General features: G+C 40.1%; 1 protein-coding gene across 1 annotated transcript in view; it reads left to right on the top strand.

Annotated features, from left to right (window-relative positions):
• The window catches only part of LOC308133227 (CUB and sushi domain-containing protein 3-like), a gene marked incomplete at both ends in the record, with an annotated part of 215,521 nt that overhangs the window by 172,847 nt on the left and 25,986 nt on the right, over positions 1 to 16,688 (top strand). Inside the window, 3 exons of the mRNA XM_080500528.1 lie at positions 3,067 to 3,249; positions 6,202 to 6,378; positions 13,541 to 13,723. Coding sequence (XP_080356654.1) covers positions 3,067 to 3,249; positions 6,202 to 6,378; positions 13,541 to 13,723 — 543 coding nt within the window. The remainder of the gene's footprint in view (positions 1 to 3,066; positions 3,250 to 6,201; positions 6,379 to 13,540; positions 13,724 to 16,688) is intronic.

Here is a 16,688-nt window from a genome sequence, read left to right as displayed (position 1 = left end):
GAGCCTGAATTATAATGTGTGTGCAACATAATAACCCCATTATCACTGAAGACTCTATTAAAGCATATCATTTTAATGTAGTTGGTCAGAAAAAAACAGTACCGGTATTACAAGTTTATATTTCCTCATCATCGACAAGGTTTTAAAGGCAATTTGCAATCTGTTATTTAGATGATTTGATCAGCTCCCTGCTGCTATGACAAATGAGCCTCTCAAAAAGCGATGATTTGTAATTTTGCATTATATTTTCCTCCATCATTCACTTGGAGCTGCTTGTAACCAACACAAGCTTTATTGCCTCCGTTTTGTTTGAGGAAATCCTGTTAATTTGTACAACTCCATTGAAGAGAGAGAGAGAAAAAAAATCCTATTTAATACCAGAATAGATTTAGTACATTTAATTTAAATTTTCCCAATCAGCATCAACTCATCCCTGAAAAAGTACGATAAGTAAAGCCAACAAGATTCTATTCCCAAACATTTGAGTTGTCAAAGAACCAGTGCTGTTTTGAGACTAAATCATGGAGTATGTCACAGTATAACAGTCCTGGGTCAGGGACCACAGGATTTAATCATAATAAATAATGATGTAACTTAGCAAGCAAAGGGAAATTGATGTGCTGAGTATAAACATAACTATATGGTAGGAATTTTGATTACAAACAGACTGCAAAGTGTAACTCAAAATCATTTTGTAATGACACAACACTTTCCCTTGCAAAAATACTTTCAGAAAATCTATTTTTGATTTATTTCACCACGAAAAGTCAAGGCAGGTTTTGTCACACAGGATTACTGCATCACTATTTCTAATTACCTATGAAATCAGCACCTTTTATTAGAAAGACTGCACTATTCTAGATCACTTGTTCATCGCGAAGAGGCTTGATGGATTTAGGCAGTAAACATCTGTTACAGCTGCAGCAGAAACTACAGCCACAACACAGCTGGAACTACTTTTTTTTCCCCACAGAAACTGAAGATGTGCTGCTGCTTAGATTAGTGCAAGTGAACATTTCAACACCTAGTTTACACTGACACATTGAGGAGAAGAAAAAAGGGGGGGGGGAAATCCCACAAGTGATGCAATAAATACCCCAGTGTTAGTAAGATGAAATCATCTGTATGGAAAGTACTAATTATATTCAAATGTGTATTTTTAATAATTCACTTATCATGTTCTTTGAGCTTATTTAAATAATTTTCATCTTAGCTTTTCAGCAATTGTGATGTTTATATGCTGAAATAGGTTTCTGCATAGTCTTCTGACAGCTTTATCTGCAACCTATGAAAATTACACATTGTAATTCTCAGTGTCTGTTCATCACCAGTAGCAACAAAATCCTTTGGACTATGAATTCCATAGAAGTCTGTCCCAGCGTCAGCAACAGTTCTCATCCATGCATCCATCCATGCATCTATCCTTCCTCTCATCTGTCTTCCCTTGTTAATTAGTAAGACAGGGCTTAAAAACTGCTTGCCAAGCCATTCCCCCTTTGTCCTCATCTGTTGCATGGCTGAGTTGAGGTCCTTATTATTTTCTCACAAAGGAATCCTGGTGAACGGACATTAACTCAGATTCTAAGTAAATCCACGGCCATCCCAATTAGCGAGATTATAGTCTTCACAGTGCATGCAGTCAAGCTCCCTCACCAAAAGAGACTAATGAAGTACCGAAAGCTGCCCTCAGACCTACATGAACACAAATGCACAAAGCTGCTAAATTTTATGCATATTAAGCTTGCGAATGTTAATGTGCATGCAAGTACATGAGACACTCACATGTGTCAAATTCACTTTTTATGCACAGTACATTCACATGTGTACACTCATGAATTGCTGACCACGTCCACACGCAAGCCTATCATCCAGCTGTGAGCCCTTGACCAGACAGATGCGGTTTGTGCACATACAGTATGAGCAGTGGGATGTGTGTTGAAGATATGAGCTTTGTGTTTGTGCAGCAAGGCTTTGTCAACAAGTCCAGTATTACTGCAGCTGTTTGCAGCTCTGTACACAGAGAGCAGATGCAAGCACCTAGGGAATGATGCAAAGGGTGTGTGCATAGCTCAAGAAACAGCATCTTAAGCCAATCCAGTAAAACTAGAGTATCCCATAAAGAGGGTATCTATGTTGATGGATTCATTAGAATGCGTACATTTCCGTAAGTCAGTCTCTGATAGTCTTTCTTCGGAGGACTTTTTTTGTCCTATTTCTTTCTGCCACTGGTTTCATTTCTGTGAGGAAGAAAACAACGGCAGCAACAACTGTGAAAAGGGTGGTTGGTGTTATGTGCTTTTTTCCATTTGCTCAGAGGGTGTCCCAGGTGAATACAAAACCGCCCCACTGCACCCCATGGACTCCATTCTGGCATACACACACCACTCAGCTTGGCTCACTGTTCAGCACATCATAAAATCTTCAGTAGTGATGGCACTGCCCTGATTCCATACCTGTCAACTCTCTCATTTCCTATGGTTCAGAAGGCGAACATGTCCTATTTCTTTCGCCCACTGGAGACAATGCAAATAGGTACATGGAGAGAATTAACAAGAGACATTGTGTCTTTCATCTAATTGTCCTCGTAGTCATGCATGGCAGGTAGTGCAAGGTGGTTATACTGAATATTCTTCCAAAGGAGGAAACACAGAAAAGATAATTCAGGATTATGAAATTGCATTTAGCTGCAGAGGTCAAATTGCATCCATCATTTCTCATCACCACAGTTGGTTGCCCTTTAATGCTGGCACTGCTGTTTTTATGGACAGAAAGCTCCCGGTGTCAAAGCAGTGAAAAGTGTTGGTCCTCTAGGTTGTTGGCACGGCGACAACTGCTCATTGGTGCATTGTGTTGTTTTTCTTTTTTTAAGGATCTTTCTGGAGGACTTTAAAGTTGTCCACTTTTAGTCTAAGCTCTCTCTATATTGTCCTTTTGCTTGACAAACAATAATATTGTGCTGTAATTCACTGCTGCACTAGCCCAAAAGGATCCATCTGCTGATGTGCACAGACACTTGAAGTGGAGAGTTTCCTCTGTGTTTTCATTGCTCTGTGTGTGTCTCTGCAGGGGACTCAACGGGCACCTGTGGGGATCCGGGCACACCTGCCCATGCCAGCAGGGACGCAGGAAACTTCAAGGTTCGCAGCAAGGTGCGCTTCACCTGTGCAGTGGGACATACGCTGTACGGCTCTGCAGAGAGGATCTGCTTCCCCAACGGGACCTGGTCTGGGAAACAGCCATTCTGCAAACGTAAGGAAATCTTTGAAATATTTATGTCGAATTAGTGTCAAGCACTTGAAGAAGTCACACTGAGATGTAACACACGTTTTCTCACACACAAGTGAGCATTTGTAGGCTGAGATTACACCAGGTTCAGCATTGAATCTCAACACTTTTTATATTCTGACTGGATATAGCGTTTGCATTTTAACCCTTAAATTATCAACATTCTTTATACCCTTTTTGTTTTATGTGATCTATTACTCACAAGTTAAAATAGTTGTAGTCTCACAAAACTCTAACTCTAATGTCATCAGACTGGGACTTGGAAAACTGCATCACTCGAGAGGGAACCAGTGTTTTTGAGACAACCTAAAAACAAGATGTTAGGATTTTTTTTTTCCTTATCCATTAAATCTAAAAAATGTACAGGCAAGACACTGAACCCCAAATTGCTCCAAATGGATGGATTGAGCATTTTGCACAGCAGCTGTCACTATTGGTGTGTGAGTGTGAGTGTGTGTGAATGAATGAATGTGTCTAACAATGTATAAATCTTTCTGGGCTGCCTAAGCAGTGGAAAACTGCAATATAAGTGAAACCCATTTGCCATATCACATCCCAAAACTATTGATGATGCATAGGTTTCGCTTTGTATACTCCACAAAATTCATTGTTTCCAAAGAAAATCGTACACAACTTGCATAAGCTTTGTCATCCGAACAATAGAAACGGTACTCAGCCATATCTGATGCACACATAATAGTGTGTGTAACATATTGGCTGCATTCTGCAACATGCACAAATTATTGCGAAAGCTTATAAACGCAATGTTGCACCAGATGGATAAATATCTCTCTACTGCAGTCTGGTTTTTTTCTGTCAGCACATGGTGCTGTGACGAGCTTCCAGACTGCAACCAAAAAATTCATTAATTCTAGACACCTAAAGCCAAGTTCTTTTTGGATTGTGATAAATGAATCATTGTGGATTTTGAAGATATTAGTTCACGGAACGCCAGCTCTACATCTTGCATAAATTACCCCCAGGGGTCAACCGGATATTGAGGCAAATGTTTGACTGCTTCTCCTCTCCTCAGCTTACTGTCCGCCAGCTTGGAACACCGCCAGTGTCATTTTTAATATAATAGGCCAATGCACAGGCTCTCCAAACTACTCTCTTTGAATGTGCCTTTCATTGTATCTGCCTTGTTTCCTTCTTTTTTCCTGTGCCATTAATTTTCCCTAATGTTAGCCTTTTTTTCTTGCTTCTTTTCTGATTTCTCTTAATCTTGTAGCCTTGCCGCCTCTCTGCCTATGCACCATCTCCATCCATCCCTCCTCTGTCCCCTGCCCTTTGTTGTTGTTCAGCTTTTTCCTGCTTCTCGCTCCTTTTTTAAACTCCACATCTCTCTTCCACTAGCTTTTTATCTCAACATCTCCCAGCTGAACTCCTGATTTAAAGATTGTTTTAAACATCCCTCCACCTCAGTGGGGATGAGGCAAGAATTCACCAGGGCCTGAATGAGTTTCAGTCCTGTCTGTTTGTGATCTAAAGCCCTGTCTAGTGTTAAAGCCGATCCATCCATTATCTACAGCCTTTTACAGTCTCTGGAAAACAGTCGCTGTGGATATTCAGCCTAATATCCATCTCACAATGCCATCAGGATCTGTTTTGTGTGTCTGCCATCATGTCTGCCTTGAATTATTAAAAGAGGTAACCAAACATGCTCACATACTTTATTTTGGGGAAATGCACACAGGACGAACCGTGTGTGTGTGTGTGTGTGTGTGTGTGTGTGTGTGTGTGTGTGTGTGTGTGTGTGTGTGTGTGTGTGTGTGTGTGTGTGTGTGTGTGTGTGTGTGTGTGTGTGTGTGTGTGTGTGTGTGTGTGTGTGTGTGTGTGTGTGTGTGTGTGTGTGTGTGTGTGTGTGTGTGTGTGTGTGTGTGCGCGCGCGTGCTGAGGTTGTTCCTTTTTCTGAGTGTATGTGCAGTCACAGTACAGTATTGTGAGGCTGAGACTGACTGACTGTTTGCACCCTGATGAGCTTGTGTGTCTGCACATGTGGTAATTGAGAAATCACCACTGCACTTTCACCACGTCTGGCTGCCACAAGAATTCCTATTTCGGATTTTCCAGGCAATTAGGTGATTGAGAGAGCAGATCAGTTTTGTAATTAGACATGATTTGGTGCAGAAGAAAAGCACGTGAAGCACACTCTGTCCTCGCATGTCATGAAGGATACATTTTGGTTAGCTTCTTTTTGAAAATGCAAAAAAAAAAAGATAATACAAAGCCCAAACCATTCTCTCCTTTTCAGGAAGTTCATCTCATCCCTACCAATAACTACACATTCATGAATTTATTTTACCTTCAGTGCTGAACGTTGAGTCCTTAAGCATTAACTGCAGGATTTTACTTTAACCCCTATAAACATATGTTTTGGACAGTATGAGATGTGTTTCTGGCACCTGACAATACACAAGCTGCACTTTGTGTAATAATGACTCATCAATACTGCAAGGCTTTCTTCTGTACCACTGCGGCAACTCTGCTCATTAGCTTTTCTTGATAAAGCTGTTATGCTGTATAGATTCGTGTTTCATTACTGGCGGCTTTACAGCTTCTTTAAGAGTAAAGACATTTGAAGCACACATGCATAATGAAGAGTCTCCGCACACATTAAGGAATCTGGTCCAGCCTTGACACAATATTACAGGATTGTTAATCAGAATAGAGGAAGAAAAGAATAATTTTCAGCCATTCTCATGATAAAAAAAAACTGTGATGTTCCTTTATTATTTTTTTTTTTATGATACAGGAGGAATAATATATTCACAGCTGTTCAATCACTTAGACCTCTAGAAGCAATCTTGCAGCCACCTTGGGAGGCTTCTGACCTCTAGATTGTTAAAATAAAAAATCAATTACTTTATTACACTTTTGACTTTCACATCCATTCTCTTCTCCTTTGTGTTGCAGCGGTGCAGTGTGGGAACCCTGGTACCCCAGCTCATGGGCGTATTTCCCGTGTGGATGGCACAACATTCTCCCACTCCATTCTCTACTCTTGCATTGAAGGATATTTCCTCACTGGGTCGCCCACACGCCAGTGTCTGGCCAATGGCACGTGGTCTGGCACGCCTCCAAACTGCACAAGTGAGTTTTGCATGCACAGAGACAAGAAAGGAAAGGGGGAGTTGCGTCTCTTGGTATTTTGGATTTGGTTTAAAAGTTGATTGTGATGCATGTGGAGTCCATGGTATGAATTCAAAATAAGTATACAGTTCTTTGTGTCAGTGTTTGGCCAGTAAGATTAGAATCATGATTGGTATAGAATTCATTCTCATTGTTTCACAAACAACAGGGAAGCAGCTCAAAGGAGTGCAAAAAGATAAAAAAAATAAATAAATGAGAAAATGGAGAAATACTGGACTACAGACCTTGTGGGTGTTTACGAGGAGGACCAGTTTGAGGGTTAGAAATCAGAATTACTCTGTTTATTTGAAATCTGTACATCCTTCCATAGTGAGACATTTAGCAGGCGATGTCCATGGTGGTTGCGGTGCTTTAGGATACCACCGGCCCTCTTTCGAGCTTGTGTTAATCAATCTGACGAGGATTGGTCTGCAGGTCATACTTTTTTTAAACTGCACAGAAACATAAAGATGTAGAATGCATTCATGAATACTGCTGTGAGTAAAGTGACAACACAGCAGAGGTGAGTGTTGATCTCATTTAATTATTTCACATTAACATCAAACAGACACACACTGTACACATGAAATGAAGATAAAAGGGTAAAAGTTCATTTTAAACAACAGAGTCATGTTCTCCTGTGGACGTGACGCTTGAGCACAAAGTTACTTAGCAGTGACTTTCTGCCAATAGTTTATGCATGTCAGTCACAATAAATGTGAGGATGACAGACAGAATGCACCACTGTGCGAGGCATCACTTTACAATTAGACATGATGATAAAAATTTCTAAACCTGATGTTATTTTTCCATTTCATCAAAAAAAAAAAAAAAAGGCACAGCGCTGCTGAAATGATGCATTAATCTCTCAGTGATGCGTCAAAGCTCTCAGGTGGTTTAGTGTATGCGTCTCAGCAAATGAGTCTTGTCATAATTAAGAAGTATACCAATCCATACTCAATTTTCGCCACCATGACTATCAAGCTAAATCACACCTTGTTCTTCTTTCTGAAAGTTATCAGACTCTCTCTGCCTAATTCTTTGTTACTTGCTATTGGATGACAACAAAAGATGAATGATATAGACCTTATTTTCATGTTTTAAATTAAACGTGTCTCTGGAGTGACATTCATGAGCAGAAGAGAGACGGATTGAAAATTGAATTCAATAATAATGATTAACCACGTAGAAGTCAAATTATTTTTTGTGTCTCTTTTCTCCAACTGTAAAGCAAGTTTGTCACCTAACTTATTCTCTCTTATAATATCCCTTCACATGAAAGTTTAGTGGTCAGTTCAGGGACATGCAAAGTTAGGATGGTAGGATTGACTCACTGTGCCTTCATTAAGGAGGCAATCATTTTCACGGTTCATGGGTAATCGATCATGTAGGTGAACGGATCAAAGTCACACAATGAGCTCAAGGAGAGGAGCAGTGAGCGAGTTTCTTTCCTTGTATTTCTCTTAACACTTTTGGTGACAGATTAATGAATTTTATCGCGCATGTTAAGACATTTGCCAATTCGCTGGACTGCATTGGAGAAGAGACTTGCTCAGTTGACTGTGAAGACAAGTCATAAAGCACTTTAGAAAATAAATAGTAAACACAGATTTCTCAGAGAGACTATTTGTATTGTAATGTGCTGTTATTCAGTTGATTTATGTAATATAGTTTCCATATTCTTCACTTCTCTTGTCCATGCCTTTCCGGCCTAGTTTCACAGTGGTGTGGAATTCCCCTCCCGGGACAGGCAGAAGTGTTGGAGGACACAATTAAATGAAGACTTCAGAGCAAAATGTAAATTAGTGCATTTAGAGGTGACAGACACTGGTTTTTCAAGTAATTTAAATCTTAATTTTTGAGCGCTTGTATCCCGAATAACCACATTTAAAGGCTGGCTAATACTGAAAAACCTAACATCCTCTCTTCTGGGAGAGCTCGTCATGCTCAAATACTAAAATATCTGTAATTTTCACGATCCAGCATTATCACTTGCATGTCAAAAAATAATAATTCACTGTAAAAGTTAAGTAAATGAAGAAAAGATCAGTGTTTTAGTTGAAAATCAAATCAATGAAATATAAGATGCATACCAAAGGCAGTTTTATAAAGTATACAAACACTGATTTGTTGCGTTAACTTCATTCCAGTAAGTTGAGTAAGATGTTTTGTTACCGATAAGAGTACAATGAAAAGGCCATACACTGTGCTGAGTTATTGAAATCATTGGCCTGCAGCTTTTCTATATTGTGCTGGCTTCTTGTATTTCCACATCCATTGATGGACAGGTACACGTAAACATTTATGTGGACACAATTTTATTTTACTCTCTTCTTTTCTCTCCAACCTCTCAGGCCACTGCTCAACCTCCTGAGTAGAAGGGTTTATTTGATACCAACTGAAATTTTTATGAGCTGTCTTTTATTCATGTAAGCTGCTTCTGGCTTATGTTTGGAGAGATGTATCATGCTTAATTCAAGATAATGCGTGATTTTGGGAGCTCGGAGAAAAATAAAAAAAGTGGATTTACTATGTGGTACAAACAAACTTATGCGAACTCTGGTGGAAGTTCATCCCAAAAATCTGCCAACATTACAAAACAACTGGAAGATTGAGGGAAAATGGACTGATGGTTGTGTTACTGTTGCATTTGCCACATTGAAATCTATTAGGCACAGAGCTCGTCCTTGAAACTTTTGTTGAAAAAACATATAGGAGCAAATTGGATCAGAGGACAAGTCCTATGAGACGCAATCAGTTCATTATAAAACCGACAGGCCTTGTACAGTTTTCGTAGTGTGAAGTAGTCAATATCTATCAAAGGTTTTCCATGAATGAGAAGGCACTGATGTCCAAGACTCACTGAAGCATGCGGGGAACAAATGTTTGAGGTGCATCCTAACCCATCCTGGGTGTAGACCAACAGAAAGCTGTGCTTTCCAGCTCAGCACAACACTATAGTCTGGAACAATGACTATCCAAATGTGCATCTGATTTCACCATCCCTCTTCCCGTCATTCATGAACTCACAAGTTGAATATGACATTAATACCACTGAAGAGCATTTGAAAGACTTGTTTTCGATGGGTTCAAAGATGGGAAGAAAGTGTAAAAATAAAGTTGGCAGAAAAAGGATTAAGATAGGACATCTGAAAGTATAATACAGTATTGATGAACAAATACTTAATTTGCTACTTCTGCTTAGGTGTGAACAATTGTTTACCAGAACAGAAGTAATAATCGGAGAAATAAACTTTCTACAGCCTGTCATCAGTATTTTTGGATTCATTTGTGTATTGTTACTTAAAGTCTAAGAAGGGAGCTGAGAATGGGATGACAAGTGTGCAGTTCTTCTGATACACTGGAAATTGTTCATAGTTTCTGTAAATTATAGTTTCTACTTCAGTTTGGGGCTGTTGAGGTTATTGGATAATGGTTTGCTGGTGATATTTTCAGCAAACAACTACATGCTATATTACTATATCCTGTTTTGTGTAATTTCCATTTATGAGCTAAACTGAACTGCCAACAAAAAGTAGTTTTACGACCCACAATGCCTCTGCAGTCCCAAGAAAGTCCGACAAGGCTGACAGGTTAGTTTATTTTCTTGCATGAACAATTTCCATATGCACCACAGCCATATTATGAAACTCTGTGTATCAGACATCAAAAATACCTTGTGCCAATTCCACTGCAATTTATTCTCCTGACAGATTACAGGATATTGTGTCCAGAAACCTTTAAAGGGGATGTAGTACGGAATTCCAAGTGAACTGAAAAGACGTTCAACAAATAGCAATTCATGTCAGACACGCATCAGACCTGCCTGTTGTCTGCAGGCTGTTCACTTACCTGCAAGCCTTGTTGATTTGTGTTCATTTATGTCTCAAATTCATTGTGAAGAAGTTGCAATGCTAAAACCAAAACTACAATTAGTGTCGGAAGGAAGACCCAAATGTTTTCCCTGTGCACAGAAAAAGAAGCTCTGAAATTAATCCTGTCAAAGCTAGTTTCACCCAGTGACGATAAACACGTCCAAGGGTTGAAGTCCTCTCCAGAAAGGGAAAACAAACAAACTGAAATTAATTCAGGGGAGGAGGCGTGAGTTGACATGACCATATGCATCAAACTGGCTTTGTACATTAAGGTGAACAAGTCAGGAAAGGTTCTGCAATAAGTGCGTACAAATTGGGGCCTACGAGATGAAACAAGAGTGATGAAAAAGCAATCAAATAAAGGTTGGCAACTATAATCTTATCAGAGATAGCGCTGGGCTAAGACCTGACAACATAGTGGGCCAGCATTCAGCCATCTGTTTACTTTGGAAAGACTGCCACAAGAAGCAGCCAAGATTAGACATAGTAAAGAGGAGACTTAAGAAAAAAATGGAAACCCAGGAGGACACCATAATTTCATCATTTTGGCTGCATTCCCGACTTAAATTAGTCAAGTATTTCGATCAATCACTCACATTTACACCTACGTGCAATTTAAAGTAATCAATTACCATCAAGTCCATGTATACCAGAGTGCCTGGAGCGAGCACGGGATCTCCACATATTGAGCCCCACTACGAAGTGACCAAGTGCTGACCACTGTGGAACATGTGGTTGTTTTGCCAAACTGGTACATTTTAGAACAGAAATATGTTCACAAATCTGATTCTTACTGATGGTGTTTGATGAATAAAGCAGATGTTCCTGACGTTTAAGTCAACGAAACACCACACTGCGTGTTGCACGATGATACGATGAGTGATTAGTCATAAGTAAACATAGCTGTAGTTTTATCAGCTGTGGATACTCGTGATGTTTTGATCAAATATCCTTGTTTTCATTTTCATAGTGCTTTTTTCATACCGACAAATATTCTGCCAGAGAGCGTCTGAAAAATACTACATTATGCACGATCCCTCTGTTGTGGTTTCCTTGATTGCATTATGCACAGCAAGCATCAGGTTACCGAGAAGAAGAAAAAACAGCAGACATTTTTGCTTCATGCAGTTTGCACAGGAACTGATTTTTGTTTCTATGATGCTGCCTTGTCTGTCTCCACATGTGTTTTTTAGACTGAAGCTACACTGCAATCTCGGAGCATTGTCTAAACACCTCATTGCATTTTCACAATGGGGACCAATGATGTTGTGCACTGATTTCATGTTCAGTGTATGAGAAGGATTGTCGGAATGGAACAGATTTGCATGTTTACAGCTTGTGAGTGCAATTCAGGAAAATTGTGCTTTGACAACTGAGTTGTTTTAGTGAACTGGAAAAAAAAATCCTGTGTTTGGCATAACAACACATTCAAATGCTGGATGGCGACATCAGTGGGACTAAAAAGCAGACAGGGAGAGCAATAACATTGATGAAACATCAAAAATGCACAAATCAGTTGCTGCACTTGTTTTTGCATATAAAGTACTGTACATACATCCATAGATCCATACAACTGGGACACACACACACGCACACGCACACGCACACACTGGAAACATGCTAGCTCTGCACATAAGGTTCTCTAAGTGCAAACGCCTACTGGGGATGTTCTTTCTGTAAGGCACTAATGCCCAGCCCACTGCAATACAGATAACATGAACACATTTACTTAATTGTTTGGTGGTTTCAAGATGAAACCAAATTTAATGTCCAGTAAGGAACAACCCAACACCTCACAGATATTTGTAAAGTTGCCATCCTTGCACATCAAATGATTTATTATCCAACTGTAAAGGAAAATGGCAGGACAAGGTTATAATATTTTGAAATTATGCTGAATTATGTTGAATTTAGATATGTTGACTTATTTGAACGAAGGTGGAAGCAATTACCGTTACCAACAGTCTCGTCAAAATCACTTCATGTTTTCTGACGATTTACTCATTTGGTACAGTGTTTTAAAAATTTGACTTTGTTCAAAACTACCAAAATGAAAATAATGCAAAAGTTTTCAAGCTTTTGGGAACAAAGTATTGCTGTGCAGTGGCTAGCACTCTTTCAAAACAGTCTTTCTGTTTGATTGATTCGTTCTGTGTATAGTTTGAACATTGTACTGAAAGATGTGCAGATTTTGTACGGGTCCTACAGCTTCCCCCACCAGTCCACAGACATGTTTATTAGTTTTTCTTTAAACTGACCATGTTTGAATGTGGGTGGTTGTGTGTGTTCTCCTGTTTGGCCTGTATAGTGTGTATTCTGCTTTTTACCAATTTCCAGCTGGGATAAACTCAGCAACTGGAATGTCAGGGATGCAGCCACCTGTGAATCAATTCTGGATAAAGCACAATAGATGGATTGGCATGTTTGTCCACTGTACTTTTTGCAACACATATAATACTGTAATCATCGCTCTCTCTCTGAGCTCAGGAGACAAATTATAGTTTTGAAAGTGAAATGTTTGCTATTGATACAGATTGATATATTTCAGTGGCTTTGCAGGTCTGGGTTTATATTTTAACAGATTTGAACTTTTATCTAAAGTCAAATGCAGTGATGTATTGGGGATATGTTAATTGTATTGCAATGTAATAAACATTCTTTTCAATATAGGAAGGTTTCTCATTTTCATCAGCTACACACATCTGCAGGGTTTAAGTGGTTTCCTCATCATTGCATTCATTCTGCTTTGATTCACATTTATTGTCCTGACCTTTTTGTGGTTAGGGCTGAGTTGTATTTGGTAGCAATGTTTTTCATTGTATATGGCACAGCTGTTTCAGACATTTGTGACAAATGCTGGTTTTGGCTGAGAGGATAATTATTAGTCCCCAATGGATAATTAGTAATCATTGCAATGCAAGCACTACCCAACTTCTTTTGCTGATGGCAATTGAACAGGAAATAAAAGCACATGGTTATATTTAAATTACACTAGTGGAAAAATGGAAACCAATAACAATTCAGACAGAAGGTTAAAAATAAAATATCTCAAGAGAATAGGACCATATTTCTATCTCTCTGTGCTCACTTGATAACCCTGTGCTAGTGTGTGTGCATGTGTTAAGCAGTGTGTTTCAATAGACACTGTTAAAATGATATTGATGTTCCATTTTCATTTTCGATCATGCAATAGTTAACTTCACTCCAGTCACTTAACCCTGTTGCTTCTGTTTTATTTCTGATGACAGTGATCACCTGCAGTGACCCCGGTATTCCAGCCAATGGACTCAGATTTGGTGACGATATCGCAGTTGGCCAGAATGTGACGTTCATGTGCCAGCCGGGATATGTGATGATAGGAGGGGACAGCACTGTCACAAGGACCTGCACCAACAACGGAACCTGGAGTGGAACCATGCCAGCATGCCTAGGTGAGTACCACCCACAAGTACACATTCATATACAGCCTCACGCACCTTGTGCTGCAGTGGACAGTCAACCTTGATAACCATCAGACTGTGGTATAACAACCTTGGCATGCAAGCGCACTGTCATGTACAATATAAAGTCCACACTTACACCCTGAGATCTAATGAGATTAGGTGGGAAGGTGAAGCAGGACTTCCTTTGTGGTCAGATAGTGTCGTACTCTTCACTTAAGTGCTCTGATAACGTGGGTGCCAGTGACGCATTACTGTGGACGTTTGCAAGACAGTAACATGGGATGTGCTGATATTTGCATGCACATGCACACAATTACACACACGCCCACATCCACAAGCAATTCAGAATTCAGAAGTAATTTAGTATCAATACAGCTTCATTCACTTCGTACAACCATTTGTGCTTGCACTACATCTCCATTTTCTTTTGCACCCATGTGCTATTTTTATTATATTGATGGAAAAGACTGCATTGCACACTTAAATTGTGGTAAAATACATTAAAACTAATTCTAACCAATTTATGTAGCTCTTGATTGAGGACAAAATCACTTCACCTGCATCAAGAGTTGCACCTGTGGTGGTGCAGAGCCAAAGCCGAAAGTGCCTCTGACACCTGATGATGGATGACTAGCAAGTGCTCTTCATCACAACAAGAATCCCTCTAATTGTGCTCCCAACAGTTAATCATAAATCCTCTCTCTCAAAGTTTGTGTGCACTCCACTCTATGATTAACAAGGAATTTGGGGAATCAGCAGGAGGATGCAGTTCTCTTAATGCCCATCACTCTGTGATTTATGATGCTCAAATGAAGGCGCAGATTAGCATTACCATGGTTGACGCCCAAAAGTGAGTACCATGGAGGTAAGTTTACCCCGCGTGGTGAAAAGTTGTAAAGTACACCCGGAAAGGGAAGACTTCCAAGGCAAATGGTGGCTCCTTGTTGCTAAGGAACTATTCTTAGGCTGCTGTCTTGGTTACAGTGACATGAGCTGGTGTTATATTTGCCTCGTGAGAAGTAGTGAAGGACAAGCAAAATGCGAGGAAAAGAAGCACAAAAAACATATAATGGCACACTTGCATCGTGATACATATACCAATCCAATACACAGAATTAATAATTTAATGGCTCTATTTGTTTTGAGATATATATTAAAGTATGTTATTTGAAAGCCAGAAGTAGTCTTCCCCACTCCTCAGCTCACTCCAGGAGTTCTGGCTTTAAAACTTTCACCTCATGACATCTTCTGGCTCCCTCTACCATCTTGCAAAAAAGTAGACAACACTCATTGTAATATTTCATTAGTGTGCTTTATTATTTAGGTGCCCTGGTCCGTGGTTTGTTGCAGTTGTTAGGGTGGGAGAGCGATCAAGAGAGAGGGAGTAAAACAAGAAGAGATTGTGTGTAACTTGCACGTGTATGTGCACAAAAGTGTGTGAAGCTCCTAACCTCCGAGCTCTAATCCCTGACAGCTACCGCAACAGCTCAGGCACTTGGGCCCCAGTCTGCTATGCTTGATGGGGGTAATGTGGAGTGGGGGGAAATCAGAGAGCTTAGGCTGCACACACACACACACACACACACACACACACACACACACACACACACACACACACACACACACACACACACACACACACACACACACACACACACACACACACACACACACACACACACACACAGCATCACATAAGGGCATTCATTACAAAAATATCTCTCTTATGCATACATAGACACAGATGCTTGCACACGTTTTATCCACTACTGCTGCTTGAGTGCTGTCAGCTCATGCTGACCTGTATGCATTAGTCAGTGAGCCACAGGGTCCCTCTTGCCTTCTCTCTCTCTCTGTCTCTCTCCGTCTCTCTCTGTCTCTCTGTCTCTCTCTGTCTCTCTCTGTCTCTCTCTCTCTCTGTCTCTCTCTCTCTCTCTCTGCCTCTCTCACTTTTCTGATAGCACTTATTTCTCTTGCAGGGTAAATGAATAAAAGAAAGGCAAGATAGAGAAGTGTGATTACTAAGTGGGTGCTGCACATTAATTTTAACATTTCTTAATGCAGATTGGGTATTAAGGAAGAATACAGCTGTTCCGAGCATTATTTTCCTCCCATCACTGCGCTCTTCCTTTACTTTGGTGTCTGTCGAGGTCTATCTGGGACAAGCAAAAGAAAAGCACAGTGGTAATCATAACTTTTTTTTCGCCACCATCTCTCTCACTGACAGCCAACGCAGCAAGCTGTCTTATAAAGTGATTGAGGAAATATCTATTTTCCTTTCTTTCATATGAAACTGAACACCCAACTGAACTGCCTTTTAGAGTCAGACTGTCTTTGTATTTTGTGTGATTGGGTTTAAGTCAAAGGTGCAGCAAAGAAGCCAGGATGAGTGGTTTAAAGCTGCCACGATGTCTGTGGCAATTGTCTTCTCACGAAATATTTGGATGATGTGTCACAGAGAGCGTGAAAAGCTAACTTCTTGGTTTGGGAAGAGTTTGGAAGATAGTTAAGAAATAGAGAGAAATAGAAGAAAATAGAAACAAAAAGTGAAGGAAACAAAGAGATGTTACATGTGCCAGCTCAGTGCGTAGTTCTCACACGTAATGGGTGAACCCCAGTTGTAGCCACGGCATTTGTGTGTGTGCAAATGACGCATCATAAGCCTCGCCCGGCAAGGATTCTGTTTGAATCCCAGGTTTGGCATGTTCAGCTAAGAGGCACTAATGCTGCTTAGAACTACTTAGGAAAATGGGGACACTCTCTTCTTCTCATTCAGTTTTGCCCTGCCACCCATGCCTTAATTTTTTTTTTGGCTTTACATTTTTTCCACAATACATGGGATTTGTGATGCAGCACGTATGGGATTAGCAGGCCTATTCTTCTAATCAGCATAATTTGCCTACTTGCATGTGTGTTCTTCTGTTTTCTTCCACCCTGGTTTTCCTCACTGTGA

This window comes from Blennius ocellaris (assembly GCF_963422515.1).
Source record: "Blennius ocellaris genome assembly, chromosome: 8".
In the NCBI taxonomy this organism is placed as follows: domain Eukaryota; kingdom Metazoa; phylum Chordata; class Actinopteri; order Blenniiformes; family Blenniidae; genus Blennius; species Blennius ocellaris.
Note: the sequence above shows the minus strand (reverse complement) of the source record. Positions and strands in the feature narration are given on the sequence as shown.